This window comes from Lepidochelys olivacea, assembly GCF_965140295.1.
Source record: "Lepidochelys olivacea isolate rLepOli2 genome assembly, chromosome: 1".
In the NCBI taxonomy this organism is placed as follows: domain Eukaryota; kingdom Metazoa; phylum Chordata; order Testudines; family Cheloniidae; genus Lepidochelys; species Lepidochelys olivacea.
The window spans coordinates 51,031,827-51,052,473 of NC_140411.1; the positions used below are offsets into that span (position 1 = coordinate 51,031,827).

General features: G+C 40.9%; 1 protein-coding gene across 3 annotated transcripts; it reads left to right on the top strand.

The window, feature by feature from the left end:
- Window positions 1–2,866: 2,866 nt before the first annotated feature.
- RFC3 (replication factor C subunit 3) lies at window positions 2,867–20,340 on the top strand. 3 transcript variants are annotated; one of them, XM_084620906.1, is made up of 9 exons: window positions 2,867–2,994; window positions 6,024–6,161; window positions 8,207–8,274; window positions 11,143–11,240; window positions 12,642–12,823; window positions 13,216–13,352; window positions 13,475–13,573; window positions 16,943–17,012; window positions 20,020–20,340. In XM_084620906.1, the coding sequence occupies exons 2-9, from the start codon at window positions 6,093–6,095 to the stop codon at window positions 20,209–20,211; spliced, it is 915 nt and encodes a 304-aa protein (XP_084477032.1). In that variant the 5' UTR covers window positions 2,867–2,994; window positions 6,024–6,092; the 3' UTR covers window positions 20,212–20,340. The 3 variants fall into 3 exon arrangements, with proteins under 3 accessions (XP_084477032.1, XP_084477030.1, XP_084477031.1); XM_084620904.1 differs by lacking the exon at window positions 2,867–2,994 and adding an exon at window positions 3,012–3,228; XM_084620905.1 differs by lacking the exon at window positions 2,867–2,994 and adding an exon at window positions 3,016–3,181.
- Window positions 20,341–20,647: the final 307 nt, after the last annotated feature.

Here is a 20,647-nt window from a genome sequence, read left to right on the forward strand (position 1 = left end):
AGGGAATTTGGGTGCTGGAGGGGGCTCAGGGCTGAGGCAGGGGGTTGCGGTGTAGGAGGGGGTCGGGGTGCAGGCTCCGGCCAGGCAGCACTTACCTCGGGTGGCTCCTGGTCGGCGGAGCAGCGGGGCTAAGGCAGGCTTCCTGCCTGCCTTAGCCCCGCTGTACTGCCAGACTTTTAGCAGTCTAAAATCTCCCGGTTTGGCTTCAGTAGCCTCTGGGAGATAAGAGTCCAATTCTGGGAGACTCCTGATCAAACCAGGAGGGTTGGTAATCCTAGTTATTTACAAGGCCATTTATGAGTTCATTCTTTGTCCACTGTTAACCTCTAATTCCTTACTTCTCCTTGCATTGTTTATCCAAGGTCTACAACTTCAAGCCTATGCTTAACTGCTTTGCAAAAGAAGGATGGACTTTGTAATAGGGTTCTCAGTGGGCCAAGGGGCCTAGTGGTTAGTGTCCACTTAGTTATGAGGCAGTGATAGGGGAGCCTGGGTCCACCCACTTCACTGGTCTCCGACCCAGGACCCTTGGAGGGTCAGCGGTGTTTGGCCTAGGGGTGGGCTCTGAGCTACCTTCCCTGGGTCACTTCCTACCACTGCTTTTCTCCCTCCGCTTCTGGTCACAGATAAAGAAAAAGGAAACCAAACTGTCCGCCACTGAGCTCTGCATACAAGGATTCTTCAAGGATTCTTCTCTAGCCTCTTCTGACAGGAGCCTTTCAGGATAAGTCTGCACTCCTCCCCACCCTCCTCCTTCTGATCAGGGCTGCTTGCTTCCTTTTCAACCCTGTCTCCAGTTGAGCATGCTCTGCAGGGTTGGAGGAGTGAGGCTGGCTGGCCCAGTATAGTCCTTTAACCCCTTCCACTCCAGTGTGGGGTTTGTGTAACTCATCACAGACTTAAGCACATGCTTAAAATTAAGTACATTATTAAGTGCTTTGCTGAATCAGGGTATGAATGCCACCATCTTCTTCTTAGGAAAGACTTTAATATAGTCCTAAAGAAATTTGATAATGATCTGATCCCGCAAGGTGCTGAGAGCTGCTGAATCTCTTCAGTTCTCCTTGATTTCAGTGGTCATCAAGTGCACACAGCACCTCCCACATAGGACACATTATCTCCCAGGATTGAGCCCTAGATACTTAAGACTAACCTCATTCATAAAGGTTTTGTTTTCATTAGTACTTTCTGAAGCCTGTGGAATCTGTCAAAGCAGTTGTTAGCTGACATGAGTTAACAAAAAACAGTATCTTTGCGCTGGGAAAAGTGAATAGATTTGTGACAACACTAACTGGCATTTCCGATAAGGAATTATTACAGAATCTGCAATTATAAATCTGCCATGACACTGACAGATGCAAGAGAAATGGCACATCACTTAGAAATTATTAAAAAGTCAGGTAACTGATCAAAGGGCTCTGAAAGAGCTTTCAGAGATCACTCATAAATACTGCTGTCCAAGAAAAGTGCATAAGCAAAACAAAAAATGCAAAGCCAAATCATAATGGAACTTGGTAAAAAAGCAGCAGGTAGTGATGTGTGATAGCGCCCACATGTGAGAATAACTGCTGAACCAAAAATGCAAACCTGGCACAAAATAGGTTACTTTGGAGCGCTGTGCATAACTAAAGGGACTGAAGAGTGAAGCACTGTACAGGATACTGATGCATCTGTCTCCACAAGCTCAGACTTGTGTAGTGACAATGCAGAAAAGCAGTGCAGGGTGAATTTTCTAATTCATAGCAAACTACGCAACTAAAACAGATTCTAGAATAAATATGATAGACGTAACTATTTTAGATGGATAAAACTATATTACTGACCAATCCAAACAATCCCTGCCCCCACTTAATTTAGATAGCCTTGGAGAAACACTTAGATAACTAAGGTAGTGATTTGGGTGGTTGTGTAGATTGCAGCACTTTGAAGATGTGACGTACTGGAAAGTGGGCCAGGTAATATTGGTCTGGTCTAATAAAAGATATTAGCTCATCCACCTTGTCTCTCTCATATCCTGGGACAGACACAGCTACAAGTACACTGCATACAACTAATAACAGTCACATATGAAATTGTGAAGCAGTTCAAAACCACAGGAAAGTACTTAATTCCAAAGATGGTGGGTGCACAAGTATTCTCAGTACTTGGTGCTTCAAGTGGATTTTGTGCTCTTAATTTTTCCAGCAGGAAACAAATAAAGTATATAATGCACAGAAAATGGAGATGATTTTTTAATAGTGTTACATGGGAATGACTTGAATTTACCCAGAGATGGAAATCAATTGTGAATAATGGTAAGAGATTCCTTGACCACTTTATGGATGAGTGAGAACATTTCCTGATACCGGCAGAGTGCTAGATCCAGGTGGAGCTGCCATCAGTGCTGTGGTAGTGGGGCAGGGCACTGGTTTGCAGGGGTTTTGCAGCTGTGATGCGGAGGCACTGTTTTGGAGCTGCAGCATCTTGTGCAGCGTGCCAGGCTGTGGTGTTGCGACGCCACAGAACTGGGATGTTGTGCCGAAGCGCTGCAATCTGCCACACTGCGGGGCAACGGGGGCTTGGGCATTAGGTGTGTTAGGAGGCACAGTGTTGCACAGCGGTCGGGGGGGGGGGAGAGGCGATGCCAAGGGGAGTGTCACGGAGTGGCGCTGCAGACCTTGGCCTGCCCGCGCGCTGCAGGAAATGGTGCTGCGTTGCAGAGGGCGGCAGGCAGGCTGGGCGGCGGGAGGCACCGGCCGCAGGCGGCTGCGGTGGCTCAGGGCGCTGGGCTCTCGCGGCACTAGGACACTGGCCCGGGCGGGGGCTCACGGTGCTGTGAGATGCCCGGCGGCGGGGGGAGGGGGGCGTGTTCTGCGCTGTGGTGCGGGGTCCCCCTGAGGGAAAGGCCGCGCCCTGGGCACGGAGCGATCTGCCCCTCCCCAGCCTGGGCGGGGCGGTTCCGAGCCCCCGGCGCCTTCGCTCTCCTCCCCGACCCCGCCCTCGCGGCCTGCCTGGGTGCGTTCCGTCCGCTCCGCATGTCGGTTAGGTCTGTCCCGAGGCGGCCTCCGTAGTGGGGCGGCTGTTCTCGGCGGGGCTTGAGGGGAGCGGGAGAGCCGGGGCGGCGCGCGCTTTTCAACTCCGCTCTGCCTGGGCCTCGCAGCGATGAGTCTCTGGGCGGACAAGTACCGGCCCTGCGCCCTCGGTAGGGTGGATTATCACCGCGAGCAGGCGGCCCAGCTCCGCAACCTGGTGAGGGACCCGCCCCTCGGCCCCCCTCACCTCCGGGCCGCGCGGGGGCAGCCCCTGCGACCCTCCTCTGGAAACCCCTCCTCAGGACCGCGGCCCATCTGCTACCCCCTCCCCCGCTGGTACTCTCCCCTCCGCGAGGACCACTGCCTCCCTGCTAGCCCCGTCTCCCTCGGGGACCCCCCTCCGGCCCCCTCCCCAAATCTCTCAGCATGGCACGGGAACCGCCCCCACCCCCTTGGGGCAGCAGGGGGCGCGCTCTTTAAACCAACACATGCCCCGCGGTAGCCGTGTTACGCGTCTCCTGGGGCTGGGCCAGGCGCCTCTGCTTTACTGGTGGGAGGCTGCTGTCCCCTAAGTGCTGGCTTAGAGTCTGGTGCTGTTCCCAGTCACGCACAGCTGCCAACCGAGCAGACTCTGCCCTCCAGTTATTGGTGCTGAGTTCCTGCTTGCTTTGCTTAGGGAGGCGAATAAGGAGATGAAGTTTTGCAAACTCTGTTTGTGCATGTGACTTTGTTTTATTAAAGCAAGGGGTAAGAGCTACAGTTTGTGTTACGTTTCAGAGTAGCAGCCGTGTTAGTCTGTATTCGCAAAAAGAACAGGAGGACTTGTGGCACCTTAGAGACTAACCAATTTATTTGAGCATGAGCTTCCCTGAGCTACAGCCCACTTCATTGGAACTGTGTGTTAGGTCTGTCTCAGGTAGCAGGATGTTGACATCAGACTTGCCTGCTCTTCACTACTGTATATTTACTTCTGTTACAATACAAATAACAATAAATGTGTTAGTCTCTAAGGTGCCACAAGTACTCCTCGGTTTTTTTGCTAATACAAAATGAAAAGTGCAATATCTGAATAAAGATAAGTCTGGTTGGGAAGAAACTGTGCACTGTAATACAGTCACCCTATTGGAAATGTATATCCCAATATGAAAACTGATAATGAGGAAATCATTTGCGAACAGTCCAAATAGTACTTTCCTGGCTCTCATTATGACCATTTAATCCCTGCCACAAACAATAAACAGAACTCTTTTAATCTTCAGTGTGCTTTACAAACAATTAATTGTAACAGCTGATAGCCAGATTTAAAATGACACCTGTTCTTTGACCCAGGATGGCACCTTGGTGTGGTGTCTTCACAGCAGTGTTAGCTCAAGGTACAACTGAAGTTTTGCCCAACTTTCTTTCTACACACACATTTCTCTAGCTTGAGTTCTAACTGGCTTGTCTGATGTGGGTGGGATGGGATGGGGGTGGTGTTTGATGTTCCTGTGCTTTAGTAGTGCAGTGGGGATGAGCAGTGAGTTACAACTCATCAGATGTTTATCCAATGAAGCTGCTAATACAGTCACCATTTTGCTGATCAGATTGCTCTGGGTGTTTGAATGTTGTTTCACAGTGTCGTCATTCTCAGGCTTGGTCTGCACTTAAGTTACGTCAGCATAGCTACATTGGTCTGAGATAGGGAAAAAATACCCATACCCTGACAAACATAGCTATGCCAACAAAACCTCCAGTTTAGCTATGTTGATGGAAGAGGGGTTTGTCAACATACATAACATTGTTCATGGAGGTGATGTTCCTACACTGACCTACTCCTGTAGGTGTAGGCTGCATCTACAGCACGGGGCTGTGTCGGCATACCTATGCTGACATAGGCTCTGTAGTACTGTAGACATACCCTCACTTGAGTTAGACTAGCAACTCATATGGACTAACTCAAACTAACTTGCAGTGAAGACAAGCCCCGATGTGTAGGGGAAAAAAACATTTCTCTTCTTTAGAATGCACTCCATGCAAAGGTTTGCAAGCATTTTACATGTGTTATTGAATTAAGCCTCACACCATCACTATTACCATTAAGCAGATGGGGGAGGAAAGAAGCACAAAGAGATTTATTAGTATGATTTTCAGAAGTGCAGAGCACCCACATCATCCATTGACATCTACGGAAACTCTTGGTGTCCAGCACTTCTGAAACCATCAGATCATAAATGACTTGGTCAGGGTCACAGGGATTAAGGTCAAAGATGGGAATAAAACCCATGGATACAAAACTGAATGTATGTTCAAGCCCCCAGATGTCCTGAGTATTATCCAGATTGTCTAACTACTAGATTCACTCTTCGCATTCTGTGCTTGGTATATCTAACTAAAACTAACTTTGAAGGTAGATATTAGTGAAATATATTTTTAAAACTGACTACTGGCGCTCTCAGAAACAAAAACTGGTTTTGTCGTTGTAAAGAGACACTCAACTTAAAAATTATGCTTTTGTTTGAATATCTTTATATTACAAGTAATACTCATAGTATATTGTAGCTGAAAGAGAGCAGAGACATAGTTTTCTCTATTAGTTTATTTTGTGGATAATTTTACTGTTTCCCTGTGTCAGTCTGTTTCCCATTTGTGAGAGCTTTTCACTTAGCAACAAGCACGACAGAAACATTTTTTTAAAAAGATGAAAGTGATCGTGTAACCACAAAAATTGGCAGGAGTCTCAGGAGCAAATATAATACCTGAAAGTACTTCAAACTCTTTCTCAAAAAAACCAAAACAAAACATCATTTTTAATTTTCAGAGGCACACAGCATATATGATGGAAGTGTACCTGGAAGAAAGAAATTCAAGGAGCCACTAATTCTGGGTTATATTTTAAACTGAAGTACTGTAGAATTGTATATGAAAAATTATTTAATAGTAATGTTGTAAGCAAAGTCCTCATCTGATGCAGTTTGTTAATTTCCTAACATAGGGGAAACATTACTATAATTAGTTTTATTGTACTGTTTGCAGGTTCAGTGTGGTGACTTCCCTCATCTGTTAGTGTATGGACCATCCGGAGCTGGAAAAAAGACCAGGATAATGTGTTTGTTAAGGGAGCTCTATGGTGCAGGAGTGGAGAAACTGAGAATTGAACATCAGAGCATAACAGTAAGACATTTATCATGTGCATTTTTTAAAGAAAGTAATTGTGTATATATACATCCTCTCTTTTATATACTAACATGCTGAGTATGTATTCCTATAGAGAAGTCCACAATAGCAAAAAGAAAGTCAATAAAATTCAAAAATGTTCATATTTCTTCACCTCGGTAGAAAGTTCAAGCTCACTTGAAAAATTGGTCACTTGAACATTTTCCTCTGACCAAGTGAATTTTAGTTTGTCAGTCTCCCTCACACTTGCACTTTGTGGCCAGGCTGCACCGCAGGGTATGTCCTTAGCATTAAGTACTGAGGACCAGATTCTGAGGTTGATTTCTTTCATGTTCCTTTTATTGGCATTACTTTGAATGTACTCGTGTATTTGAGATCAGAATTGGGCCCAGCGCTTGAATTTTTGCTTCATGTTAACTCAAATTTAAACTAACTTTCAATTGATAGAATTCAGTTCATCTATGTTGTGGCCCTTACTTATAAACCATTAACGTTATCTTTCTCCCATTTATGTTTGTGATAATTTGTTATCTAATCATTCCCATAGTGACAATTTCAATAGGAGAAGAGATTTGTTTCAGTAATTAGCTGCCCCAGGAACAAGGCAGCCACTTGAAATCTATTGTTTAAGATGCTGTGTTATCAATTAAAAGTCCTTATTGGGAAGGGGTTTTAAAGGGTGACTGGATCAGTCTAAGTACTTACTTGGGAAACAGATATTTGATAATAAAGATCTTGTTAATCTAGCAGACAAACGTATAACAAGATCCATTGGCTGGAAATTGAAGCTAGAAAAGTTCAGACTAGAAATAAGGCACAAATGTTTAACAATGAGGGTAATTCATCATGGGAACAACTTACCAATGGTTGTTGTGGATTCTTCACCACTGGCAAATTTTAGATCAAGAGTGAACTCTAGAGCATGTCTTTTAGAAAAACATTCAAACAGGAATTAATTCAGAGACTATGGCCTGTGTTATACAGAAGGTCAGACTAGATGATCACAGTCGTCTTGACTACATAATGAATGTATGAATCAGCAAAATCGTCAGAGGAACACTAAAATTTCATAGTATGGTCAATAGAATTTCTCCCGTTATTACTTTTTAATTCCTTCAGCAGTGGTCTGAATATCATATTTGATATGGTAGGTAGAGCATTATCACTGATTCTAACATCTTATTACAAGGTAGTTTTTCTTTTTCATTGCTGTTACTTAAAGGAAATAATTTAGTAACGATTACACCTATAGTATCCTTGCTTGACTAGTCATTTCCTTCTGTGTTAGAACAGGCATATGACAGTGGAAACAAACTAGTAGAATGTTCTGGGTATTGGTGTGAGGATAGGCGCATCAACTGTACTACTTCCTTGTGACTCAGCTAGAAAAGAGAAACAGATTATGATGTTTATAGGGAAAAAAAACCCCATCTAATTAGTCCTAGAAAAATTTTCTGATAAGTCACTTGAATTGGAGGAGATTCATTGTCACCATAATAGGAAGAAATACACTTAAACACTGTTCTGGACATAGTGAGAACATATCCTGTTAGTGGTAGAAATATACCAGTTTGGATCCAAATTCAGAGGCAACATAAATGTTCTTATAAATTACATCAATAACAGATTTGTAATTACATACTGTGATAAAGGGACTTCCTCCCATGTCCCCACACTTCCCTCCAAAAAATCATTGAGAGGAAACCTTCCTGATGTCTGCAAACTATTTCTCTAAAATGATTGTTTGAAAGAGACAGCACATTATCATGTCCAGAATCTCTATTAATTCTGATAGTAGATCAACTCTTGTAGTAAACAGCCATCGTTATCTTTTTTGAGGTTTAACCACATCCCAATACTCCTGACCTCCACTCACGTGGGGAGAAAGATGTACGAACCTAACCCCAAATCCAGGTCTTTTGCCATAATGCTGCTGTCAGGCTACCAAATCTGCCAATTATAATTCTTCAAATCCAAAAATTGACTTTTTTTAATATTAAAATAAGATGCTTTGAAATCTAACTTTTTTATTTTCTACACAGACACCCTCTAAAAAGAAAATTGAAATTAGCACCATTGCAAGCAATTATCATCTTGAAGTTAACCCAAGGTAAGTTAATAATAAAAAGGATATTTAATTTAGATATTGTACTTGAATGACCACATTTTCAAAAAGCCTTGACTTCTAAGGATTCAACCTCTTACTCAAGCAAGTAGTTTGTTTAAAGAAAAACTTTTGTTTGGAGGTTTAGGCCCTAAATGTGCAGACCAGGTTTTTGAAATACATGATTTTGGATGATGAAAAACTTGGATTTCCTATGTTAATCGAGTAGTTTGCTGTCTTACCAGCAGATTGTGCATACAAATGTGAGTGCTGGGTCTTACAGATAGGTGGATCTGCAAATTCAGAGGTCAAGTTAAGACAATTTTGAAAACATGGCCCTGAATGATTTTTGTTTTGTTTTGTTCCTCCTTTAATAAGAATGCAAAAACTAAAGTTAAAAGTAAGCATGGTATACAAAGTATTTTGTAGTAAAAAAAAAAAAAAGCTCAAGTGTGTTTCTGGTCTAAAATACAGAGAATTTTAGTGTTTCTCTGATGATATTGCTGATTCATAGATTCATGATTATATAGTCAGAAGGAGGATTGTGGTCATCTAGTCTGAACTCCTGTATAACACAGGCCACAGGACTTCTGATCAAATAAGTTGACTTTCTCCTAATGTTTTAGAAACTACTTGTAGATATACGAATTTAAATATTCTACTCCAAATGCAAATATCCTAAAATGTAGACTACCTATTAAATGTATACAATACCAGTGCCTACTTTAGTGTTTTTTGGTTAGTATCAATGTTGTTTACCATTGTGCTTTATTGATCGGAGCTAAAACCTAACAGTTTGAATAATTAGGTCTTGAATTGGCCATCTGTATCTTTCTATGTGTATGTTACTGAACAAACAGCATATAAATCTGTGTTCTACTAATGTTCATGAATGTCAGTATCAGTACAGCCTATAGAATTCTGATTGAATTATCACTCCATGTTCAGGGAAGTAGTCTGGTACATTTAAGTAATATGGAGCACAGTAAAAGGTCAACAGAGAGAAAATGAACTTAAAGGAAGGGGGTGGAAACATACAGGTATTAAATCTATTATAAACGTTTGTTAAACAAAGCAGTTTTATTTCCTCCAAACTGTTATACAGATTTCATCTGTGACACTCAGGGCATTGCCTGCTGGTTACTTGATAGTTGGCTAGATTGTCGGGCTCAACGGGTAGAGATCAATAGCTCCATGTCTAGATGGCAGCCGGTATCAAGTGGAGTGCCCCAGGGGTCGGTCCTGGGGCCGGTTTTGTTCAATATCTTCATAAATAATCTGGAGGATGGTGTGGATTGCACTCTCAGCAAATTTGCGGATGATACTAAACTAGGAGGAGTGGTAGATACGGTGGCAGGTAGGGATAGGATACAGAGGGACCTAGACAAATTGGAGGATTGGGCCAAAAGAAATCTGATGCGGTTCAACAAGGATAAGTGCAGGGTCCTGCACTTAGGACGGAAGAATCCAATGCACCGCTACAGACTAGGGACCGAATGGCTAGGCAGCAGTTCTGTGGAAAAGGACCTAGGGGTGACAGTGGACGAGAAGCTGGATATGAGTCAACAGTGTGCCCTTGTTGCCAAGAAGGCCAATGGCATTTTGGGATGTATAAGTAGGGGCATAGCGAGCAGATTGAGGGACGTGATCGTTCCCCTCTATTCGACATTGGTGAGGCCTCATCTGGAGTACTGTGTCCAGTTTTGGGCCCCACACTACAAGAAGGATGTGGAAAAATTGGAGAGAGTCCAGCGAAGGGCAACAAAAATGATTAGGGGACTGGAACACATGAGTTATGAGGAGAGGCTGAGGGAACTGGTATTGTTTAGTCTGCAGAAGAGAAGAATGAGGGGGGATTTGATAGCTGCTTTCAACTACCTGAGAGGTGGTTCCAAAGAGGATGGTTCTAGACTATTCTCAGTGGTAGAAGATGACAGGACAAGGAGTAATGGTCTTAAGTTGCATTGGGGAAGGTTTAAGTTGGATATTAGGAAAAACTTTTTCACTAGGAGGGTGGTGAAACACTGTTACCTAGGGAGGTGGTAGAATCTCCTTCCTTAGAAGTTTTTAAGGTCAGGCTTGACAAAGCCCTGGCTGGGATGATTTAATTGGGGATTGGTCCTGCTTTGAGCAGGGGGTTGGACTAGATGACCTCCTGAGGTCCCTTCCAACCCTGATATTCCATGATTCTACCTTCTTATAACAATTTCAGATAAAAAGAAAACAAGCAATGTTGGGGGCTGAGTAGGCGTACTTCAGAAACTTTCAAGCTGACACTAAACCTGCAGTTTCTTTTGAACAAGATCTCCACTTATGAAATCTCTAGCCCTTTCCATGGCCACATGATATGGAGGACTTCATAATGCTGGAATCAGTGTTTGTGTTTAGTGAAAGCCATGTGTACAACTGGCTGATTTAGCATTTTGCCAAAGACAAAATGACCTTTTAGAAAGCTGAGAAACAAGAAATACTGGATTTATATGCCTAAATTGTTGGTAGGAAGAGATGTTAAAAGCGGATTTCTCATACCATTACATTAAAATCATGCAGGCACAAACATCATTTGTTGCAGTTACTAACTGGTCTCCCTCCCCACATACGTATAAAATGCAAGTCTATGTAGGGTATGAGTTTCAAAATGTTAGGACAATAGCTTGTCAATAGCCACTTAATGTACAGATTAAAGATTAAATGAATTCTAAACTCAGTCCATCTTGTGTTCTTTCTTTCTTTAAAAAGCTACATTTTAGGCTTTTTTTAAAAAAACAAACTGCCTGAGTCGCTACTTAAAAGAATGTACTGTAGATATGGTGTGGGCATTTTTAAAAGAAATAAGTGTTCTAACAAAATCAATTATCTGAACTCTTTGTACAGTGATGCAGGAAACAGTGACCGTGTGGTAATTCAGGAGCTATTGAAGACAGTAGCACAATCCCAACAACTTGAGACAAGTACTCAAAGAGATTTTAAAGGTTAGTAAAACAAGTTAAATGTGGGCCAAAACTTTGGAGGAGAAAAGTTCTGTGACTGTTTTGACCAGGTCTGAAGATGTACTTGAGAAGTAAACATGTCTCTCTTCCACCTTGTATCTTCATCAGTTGCCTCAGACATTTCTCTCTTTATGGCATTGGTTTGTATTTGACAGTGAAGAGTAGTTCTATGATTGTAGCAAAAGATGTTGACGTCGCATAGATGCAGCTCTTGATTTGCTTATTGTTACTGTGAGCTACATATCAGCCTTCCCAAAACTTGGTCACCTTTCATGCTTCTTTGTCAGAGAGTGGTGGCCATTATGGATGTATGTGTGATGGTTGATAGACAGCCCATCAGTAGCAGCCTATTTCGTGTGGCATTGGTAGCAAAGGGAAATGAAGTAGGACTGAGTGTCCTTCATATATATTTGTCACTTTCAGTTTCTTTATGCTGTCCTACTATGTATGAAGTGTTCAGTGCAGAAATACTTCATACGTGGAAGAACTACAGAGAGAAGGTGGCTGCTAATCTGAAAGATATCCATTTTCCTCTTCACTGTTTCCAAATATAAATTGCTACAGCTGCTTTCCTCGCAAAAACCAAGAAACCCCACAACCAGATAAACGCAAAAGGAAAAATGAGACAAACCCAAGAAAGATGAGAGAATAGAGTAGAAATAATGTACTAGTGGTCCTACCTTTGATATGCTATACCATTTTCTTCACCGTTCTCAGGGAAACATTAAATTTGAGCTATTACCAAATTTTACCAGTCTGCTACAATCCAGTAAAATATGCCCACTAACTACTTTGAAACATCTTTGGATAAACATGGAGAGCAATGTGCATGGAAGGGCCTCCTACGTTCAGCACAAGGGGTTTTCTACCTCCCCCACTCATTAAAATTAAAGTATGAGTTTGTAATCAAAGGAGTGTACTGATAAACTATTTGCTTTAATACTTCCTTACACCATAGGTTCTCAGAAAATTCAGCTGCAACCCTTTCTTAAAATTCTTGGGAAAACAAGCTAGCTACTGTATTAGCTATAGTATAAGCAGTACAGTGACTGTCTTGGCCTTCAAACCTAATTTGATTATTTGCATCACAGTAGCACTTACAGTCCCTGTCTTGAAGAGAGCAAAATGTAAATAGGCAAGACTGATGAAGAGTAGGAGGTAAACAGATGTAGAAGATGAAATGGCTTGAGCAAGGTATCTCCTCATCTCAGTGACAGTTGAAGATAGAACCCAGGTCTTCTGAGTCCCAGCCCAGTGGTCCATGGGACCACATTGCACCTTGCTTGCTGTGCGCCTTGCTTCATTATCTTTCTAAAATTACTTTTGTTTACTGTGAAACTCTTCTAATAAAGATAATTTAAACTTTTTTTTTCCCTCTGGCAGTGGTGCTGCTGACAGAAGTTGATAAACTTACTAAAGATGCTCAGCATGCGTTGCGAAGAACCATGGAGAAGTATATGGCCACCTGCAGATTGATCTTGTGTTGCAATTCCGTTTCAAAAATCATTGCACCTATTCAAAGCAGATGTCTGGCAGTGCGAGTGCCTGCTCCCAGTATTGAAGATGTAGGTTTGGAAGCAAAAATGAGCCTCCAGTAGAAACTTAATCAGACAAGTTTTGACTGTGTGTATGTTAAGTATATTACAGAAAATGACCCGTCTCTGTAGTCCAGGACTTGCCTTTGATCAGTATGCACAGTATCCATTGACTGGGCAAACTGGAGCTGCTCCCTTATACCTGGGTGACCTTTGCAAGAAAGCAGTGGCTGTTCTAGAGATGCTTAAGCCTGAAAACGGTCTTTGGGCTTTGAACTGTTTCACTAAAGAGAGACAAGATGGATGAGGTAATATCTTTTCTTGGACCTCATCCACCTTGTCTCTCTAATATCCAGGGACTGACAGCTACAACTACAATACATATGTTAGCTATATCGTCATGGTACCTTTTTCCCATCTAGATCTGTCATGTGTTGTCCAGTGTGTGCAAGAAGGAGGGGCTAACTCTTCCTCAGGATCTGGCTCGGAGGCTAGCAGAAAAGTCTGGTAGGAATCTTCGGAAGGCACTGCTTATGTGTGAGGCTTGCAGAGTCCAGCAGTAAGTCACTGGAGAAACTAATGTAGGTTACTCCTTGTAAAAAAAAAAAAAAAAAAAACAAAAAAACCCCCACATTCGCTCTAAGCTTGTTACTAAAATATGAGAGATTACTTGTTGTGCAGGTATCCTTTCACTTCAGATCAGGACATACCTGAGACAGACTGGGAGATATATCTGAGAGAGACTGCAAATGCTATTGTCAGTCAGCAGACTCCCCAGAGGTAGGTGGAGCTATTTGGTTCTGACTGTAAATTATTAGGGTATCAGAGTACTTCTGAGCGTAAGAAGTGTTTTATATTAAATGTTTTATGGCATTTTAATAGCTTTGTACTGGAATGCCTCTGCTTTGCATCCAAAGGAAATGGGTTTAAAGCCTACGGAGGTGGGTAGATTGGATTTCAGAAACTAATAAAGTTAGCCTCTGTCACAAAATAAATAAGCAGGACACACAGTTATGATGTGATTGTGCTGAATTTATATATTCATTATAAACACAGACCAGGTACCCTGGAGTTCAGTAGCACTAGTCTGAATTTGGAAGCCAGTTCTGGTCTGTTTTGCTCTAAATGATAAAGTGGTAAACAAGCTAAAAGTTATTTACCTCATGAAATTTAAATCATGACTGAGCTTTGTAGCCAAAAGTATATGGAAGTTTTGGGGGAAAGTATTCTGATAATTTGCCCACAGACATATAAGACTTCAAAATTGAGTTAGACAATAAAGTTGTCCTAGTTTCTGGATGTTGTCTCATTTCTTAGTTAAAGTGAAATAAAACACTGTTGCTACTGTGATTGTCTAACATAATTTCTCTGTATTTTCCTTATTCTGTTTTGGATTATTGTGCCAGTGTTTCAAATTGTTCTGACCCTCGCTTGGTCTTATGCTCCATTCAGTTTGTCCTCTGCTTAGTATACGTTAAAATGCCACTACCACCACCAGTCTGAAAACATCTAGTGCTGCCTAATGTTGCTTTGTTTATGAATGTTTTGTCCCTAGTCTCCCTTCAAGTCAATAGATAGTATCGTGATGGAGCAAGAAAGCATCTTTACTAGAGCCATTAACACATGCATAAAGTTCTGGAGTGTGCTTTACTTCTTTGGGCTTGTTTTAATTAAGTTGGTGGGTAAAACCCATATTCTACAACTGCAGTGTTGTAGGACAATGACAATATTTCCACTAACTGCAATATATCCTGGAAGACCTGGTAGCTAAAAGATTTTTTGATCATATACCTGTACTACTATTGTGGATTTGATTCTGATATGACATTTTAGATGCAGTCACTGATACAGGGTACTCTCCTTTTTCCCTTTTGTCTCAATGCCTGTGTAAAGTTATTTAGAAGATTTAAACTTGTACATTGCAATAATGAGCCAGTTCTTTTTCTTTCATCAAGCCATTGAGTGGCGTCAAAGCATTGAAACCATATGAATGGTGGAGGCCATATAGCCTGGGGAATCTGGCACTGATCTATTAAATGGCAGTTTCTAGCATACAGATCTGATTTTTCTGCTGCATTGTCTGTAAAGACCCCAAAATATGTACTACTTCAAATCTGTCATCTCTAAGGCAAGTTTTTCTTTAGACATAAGGAACAAGGATTGTCTTTTGTTGCTGAGAGTTCCAGCATATAATTTTTTACTTTTTTACAAAGTAGAAATGTAACACTTCAGTTACCCTGGCAATTAAATCTATCACCAAATGCAATGCGTCCACAAATTTTCGTATCTTAATCTTCTTCAGGATGTCTCTAATTTGGGCTGCATCATCCCCTGAATCACTTTCTGTAGTTTGTACCAAATGAGTGACAGCCAAATGATGATGATTTTTGAACATTATCTTCAGTACTCTGGCTTGCGTAGTAACCTAGCATACATAGTGAAATCCATCAACAACAGACATATTAATGAACCCATCAGCAAGCACAATAACAAAAACTGGTAACTGGCTCCTTTGCGGCTCCCTTTCAGTTGGATTCATGCAGTTAAAGTTTTTTTTTAAAATAGTATTGACTCACTGGGGATCACAGAAGAAATGAGTTGAATAATGGAATTGTAGATACTTATTTTTGGTTTTGCTGGATCTAGAATAATTTCAATGTGTGTGTGCGTCTGTCCTAGTGAGGCAGCATGGTAGATGTGATTTTTAGTTGCTGAACAGCTCTTTGTAACATTGTACAGTATCAGGTAACAAACTGGCTTGTTCACAGCACTGCTATTTCCAGCTGAAGCTGATGGATGTGGTTGTTCTTTTTCCATAGTACTATGAAACTTCCCTCTTTAGCTGTGAAGAGCAGTAGTGTTGGCACTAGTTCTCTGTTGCTCTGGTGCATTTATGGTCACTGGAAACAGTTGCCCATTTTTTAAATATATAGTGCTGGCAGAAATAGAATTGCACTATTTTGAAGCCCTAATGGGAGGCATGCTCCCTATGATTCTATTTAAACTCAAGTGCCTAGCCTTCTCCCTGCACCTCATTTAACTTGCCTAAATTAATGTATTCCGTTTTATCTGTGTATTTATTTATTTATTTTTAAAAATTCACATCAATAAGTTGTTGGAATATAGAGACCAAAGGATAACTTCCTCCAAGCCCTCCCTCAAATCTTCGGCGAAGAATCCTTTTATTTTTGTAGGTGTAATTTTTAAGGAAGAAAGCTCTTGTGTTGTCACTAAGAGTCTGACTCATAAGTTAGATATCGACAGTAATTGGAATGGAGTCACAACTATATTTTAAAAAAAACCAACAAAAAACAATTCACAAGGCTGAGAACACACATAAGTGACATAACGGTAAAAATAACAGATGCCAAGGCACAGTAACTGCTGTAAGATCAAATTGTCCCTAATAAATTTTCTTTGTAAAGGACAAGCTTATTCTGTTATTTCCTCTACCTATTCACATTCCTCTTTGCAAATTACCTTCCTTTTGTAATGTAGATTTTTTTTTCTGTGATCTGTGTCATTGCTGTATGATCTAGAGATGGGGAAAAAACAGTAATCACCTACAGTAAGTGCTAGCATTTCTGGGTATCAGACTTCAGATAAGATGAGACAAAGTGGCTATCAAGAGACAGTTATTGCCAGAGGTGAATTTGGTGGGAATTTATCACTGGCGATTCTTCAGTTATGTGGGCAAGATGACTGAAAGGTGTAAACCAGCAACATAAAAATGAATCCTGATTTCTAATCATTTTGTGGCAACTTCTCATTGAACTTGGACAAAAGTCACACTAAGAGTTAAAAAAAAAAAAAAAAGTGGGGGGGGCGCCAAGAACAGCTTGTTCTGGAGCCTTGTATCTTCCAGATTCATCCTGAGCATATCATAACTACTGTCCAAAACTTTTTTATTAACCCCCTCCCCACTTCTGAGTTATGTAACATGCATATTGAGACTGACTTTACATCGTGGGAGTACTGCAGGTTGATTAATATTAGAGGAAGGCTTCAGGCTAAGGGAACTTAATTATGCTTGGCAGTCCATGTCTGGGATTTCAATAACATTGTCTAATAACAGAGCAAATGTTTTTTAGAAATATAAAATAGGCTTTGTGGACATTATTGTAACACTTCATGATTTCATTCCAACAGGTTACTTGAAGTTCGTGGACGGCTTTATGAACTCTTAACCCACTGCATTCCTCCTGAGATAATAATGAAGGTAATTTAATTCGTCAGCACTTACTTTGTTCACCTCAACCAGAGCTAGGAGAATCCAAACTTGGGGCAAAAGGATTAAAATTACATTTTTTAAAAACAGTTTTCAGGATCTTCAAAGGGACAGCTCAAGTGCTTAAAGTTAAGCATGTGCACAAGTGTTTGCAAGATCAGGGCACAAGATTGTATGCTCCTGAGGGCAGGAAATTTTGTTTTCTTCTTTGTTTTGGAAAATATCTAGCACAAGGCATGGTTCAACTGTAATCTAAATAATTCAACATTAACAATAAGGTCCAGCTTTTACAAGACACAGATCAGATTGTCTGTGAGCCAGAAGTCTTTGCTACTCTATCTAGTTCAAATCCGTTTATTTAACAAATGTTTTTAGTTAATATCTGTGTGCCAAAGCCAGTGACAGCTTGATTGCCTTTGTTAGATTGAATTATCCAAGTTTTGGGGACTGGATAAGTGGGTTTAAAGCTGGACTAATTTGGAATGCTAAGAGTGTCTACTTAGTTTACTAGATAATCTGCATTTTGCTCAACTGAACACAACAAAAAATACAGGACTCTTCTACTCTACCTGATAATTGCATGCTAGAAGGCATCCCCATGTTTTTTGAATTGCTGGTGGCTGATATGCTATTGATTATGGGGTGTTATTGGGGAAGCTCCATAATTCATAGTGTTCTTGCCACAGCATTTTAGAGGTGGCAGCCACCTGCTCGCAAAAAAGATTGAGGAACACCTACAGGGTCAGCACTGAAACACCTGGACTTGCCCTGGAGGATAGCGTCCCAGCCTGTACGGTACATGGATGGTTGCCTGAAATAGCAAAGGTGCAAGACTGAAATGGGAGACAAGGTGCATTATTTATTGGGAAAAAGGGAGGTAATATCTTATTAAAACAAGATCATTCTTTGAGTACCAACGGTATGCTCAGAGCTGAGAAAACATAGTGGAAGACATAGTCCCTGCATCCGAAGAGCTTGCAGTCTAAAATAGAGGCAGACATTACATCTAAACAGATGTGATACACAGGTTGGGAGTCAACTTCAAGAGTCAGTGCTTTTTTGTAAGTGTAAATGGTATCGAAAGGCCTCATGAAGGAAGTGTGACATTTTAAGAAAGGGACAGTGATTCAAGCATAGAAGTTGCTATGGGAGATGGAAACAAATGGAACAACCAGGCAGGAGGTGTGGAGTGTAGTCAGCATGAAAGGATACTGGAGGAAATGAGGGCAGAGTTGAGATTAAAGATAATATTGGGAAAATGTAACAACAGCATTAACCTCTATTTATATTGACAAAACACAGCTCTGATTAAATTATGGTAAAATCCTTGACATGTCAACTGACTCGTGTTCCTGACACATTCTGTTCAGTTATGCTTTTCCTTGTCCTTTTTGCTCTATTGTGGGTTGATGCCATTGAGAGCTTCAGTTGTCTTGCTGTGCAAGTGCTCTCTGTCTTAAAGATAAATTCAAATACTTGTTACTAACATGTTTGAAGACACCAATATTTGGCAGTGTCCTTAAGTGCTTAACTAACTTAAACTCTTTGTATGCAGTCCACTTGTAGCCGTGTTGGTGCTCACTGACCTTGTCTCTTACACTTTTTATTGCATTAGAGCTGCTTCTGCAATAGCTTTATCCCCTTCTTCCTCAAATATAAAATTTTAATATTAAGACCTTTGTCATTTTTGAGGTGAAGTATTGCAGTAGTCTCTCTCATGGATTTGTTTTTTTAAAATAAGTCATTCTGTTGGGATGAGCTTATTTACATCCATTCCTGATTAATGCTATTGAGATTCACTTCCCTTGTCAAATGAAGAATCCTCAAGGCTATACACTTACTTGCAGTTCGCAATGACATTAGTAGGGGTTGTGCACAGTCAGTTTATTAATCTATTGTTGTTAGTGAGGCAGAAATTGTTCAGTTGCACCATTGTGTCACCTGATTTTACAGGATGAGGAATTTATCCTGAGAGAGAAGTTTCTGAAAAGACAATGTTCCACAAGTGTTTATGGAATTCAAAGTTAGTTCTATTGGATAAATGATGTGATAGCTCTTGAAAACTTCTGCTCTGCTGGATCACTGAGTGAGTTCAAAATCATGATGTTACTTGCTCAGCTATTTCTGGGAAAATGATGGTGTTGAATAGCATAGCCAATTGATTTTGGTTACAGTTGTGGTTCAGTATTAAAAATGTTCAAGATCAAACAACCAGGCTCAGGCAATTTATTACCTACAAACAAAACAGTATGATACAGGAAAGAAAGTTAATACACCACCAGTTCTTCCGGGACTTCTCTTCTCGCAGCATGTTCAGTTCAGCTTACAAGGAGAGATAGCTCAGTGGTTTGAGCATTGGCCTGCTAAACCCAGGGTTGAGAGTTCAATCCTTGAGGGGGCTATTTAGGGATCTGGGTCAAAAATTGGGGATTGGTCCTGCTTTGAGCAGGGGGTTGGACTAGATGACCTCCTGAGATCCCTTCCAACCCTGATATTCTATGATTCTAAGGCATGTTCCCAAAATACACCACTTTACTACCTCTATTTATAATGGGGCTATTCACCAGCTAAAACCCTCTAACATCATCTAAGACTCTACCCATCAGTTTCAACTTGTTTTCTGGTACCACGGCATACCCCTTATTCTTTTTGTTTTGGATACAGCATTTTAGGTACTAATAGGCATGAAGGCACCTCCTGAGCTTGTACCTACGGCAGAGCACTAATGTATCTTGTCTTTGATAGGTTTCCTATTTTCTAATGCCAAAGCTGACTGAATTTAGCTTTGCAAGGTATTGTAGGGTACTTGATTTGCGTGAACAGAATTGTGGGGAGAGCATAATACATTCAGATAACATAATTTCCCAATACCTGCACATATACCATGTGTAATACTAGTGAATATAGTATATGCTATGCCTAACAATAGTATCTGTCATGCTACCCTGTTTTTGAAATATTTCATCCTTTTAAAAACTGCCATATTTTTCTCTTCTAGGGCCTTTTGTTGGAACTTCTAAATAATTGTGATGGGCAACTAAAAGGAGAGGTTGCACAGATGGCAGCCTTCTATGAGCACCGACTGCAACTGGGCAGCAAAGTCATTTATCATCTGGAAGCATTTGTGGCAAAGTTTATGGCACTTTATAAGAAGTTTATGGAGGATGGACTAGAAGACATGATGTTCTAAGACATCACTGAACTTAAATAGTATAAAATATGTCACAACAGTGACAGTTCTGCTAATAACATAGTCTACTCCTATGAGACTTACGTTGTACAAGCTGTAGTCAAAGTCAATAAACTCTCATTTACTTCATTGCATTATGATCATTGCATTTGGTAATAATAGCCAAATAAGAGCAGAACTTTGTTTATCCTGAACACTTACGTCTTCAAGGCAGCCCAGTCATCTTTAACTAACTAGAAAGCATGTAAGCTTTCCAGAAAGACAGTTATAGACTTTAGTTATATCTGGCAAGGTCACATTCTAAGCTCAGCAGTGTTAAGTCTAGCCAGTACCTGGCTTACAGAGAGTAACCCATGTGCTCCATGAAATGAAATTGATTTTTCCAATGTCTAATGACTGTGCATCTATGCACTCTCTAAGAAGACCCGCGAAGAAC

Bases quoted from the DNA above. Each gene is read 5' to 3' on its own strand.
- RFC3 (XM_084620904.1), top strand. From the start codon at position 3,142: ATGAGTCTCTGGGCGGACAAGTACCGGCCCTGCGCCCTCGGTAGGGTG. The intron at 11,241-12,641 runs GTTAGTAAAACA...TCCCTCTGGCAG, and splicing joins TACTCAAAGAGATTTTAAAG to TGGTGCTGCTGACAGAAGTT. The intron at 17,013-20,019 runs GTAATTTAATTC...TTTCTCTTCTAG, and splicing joins CTCCTGAGATAATAATGAAG to GGCCTTTTGTTGGAACTTCT.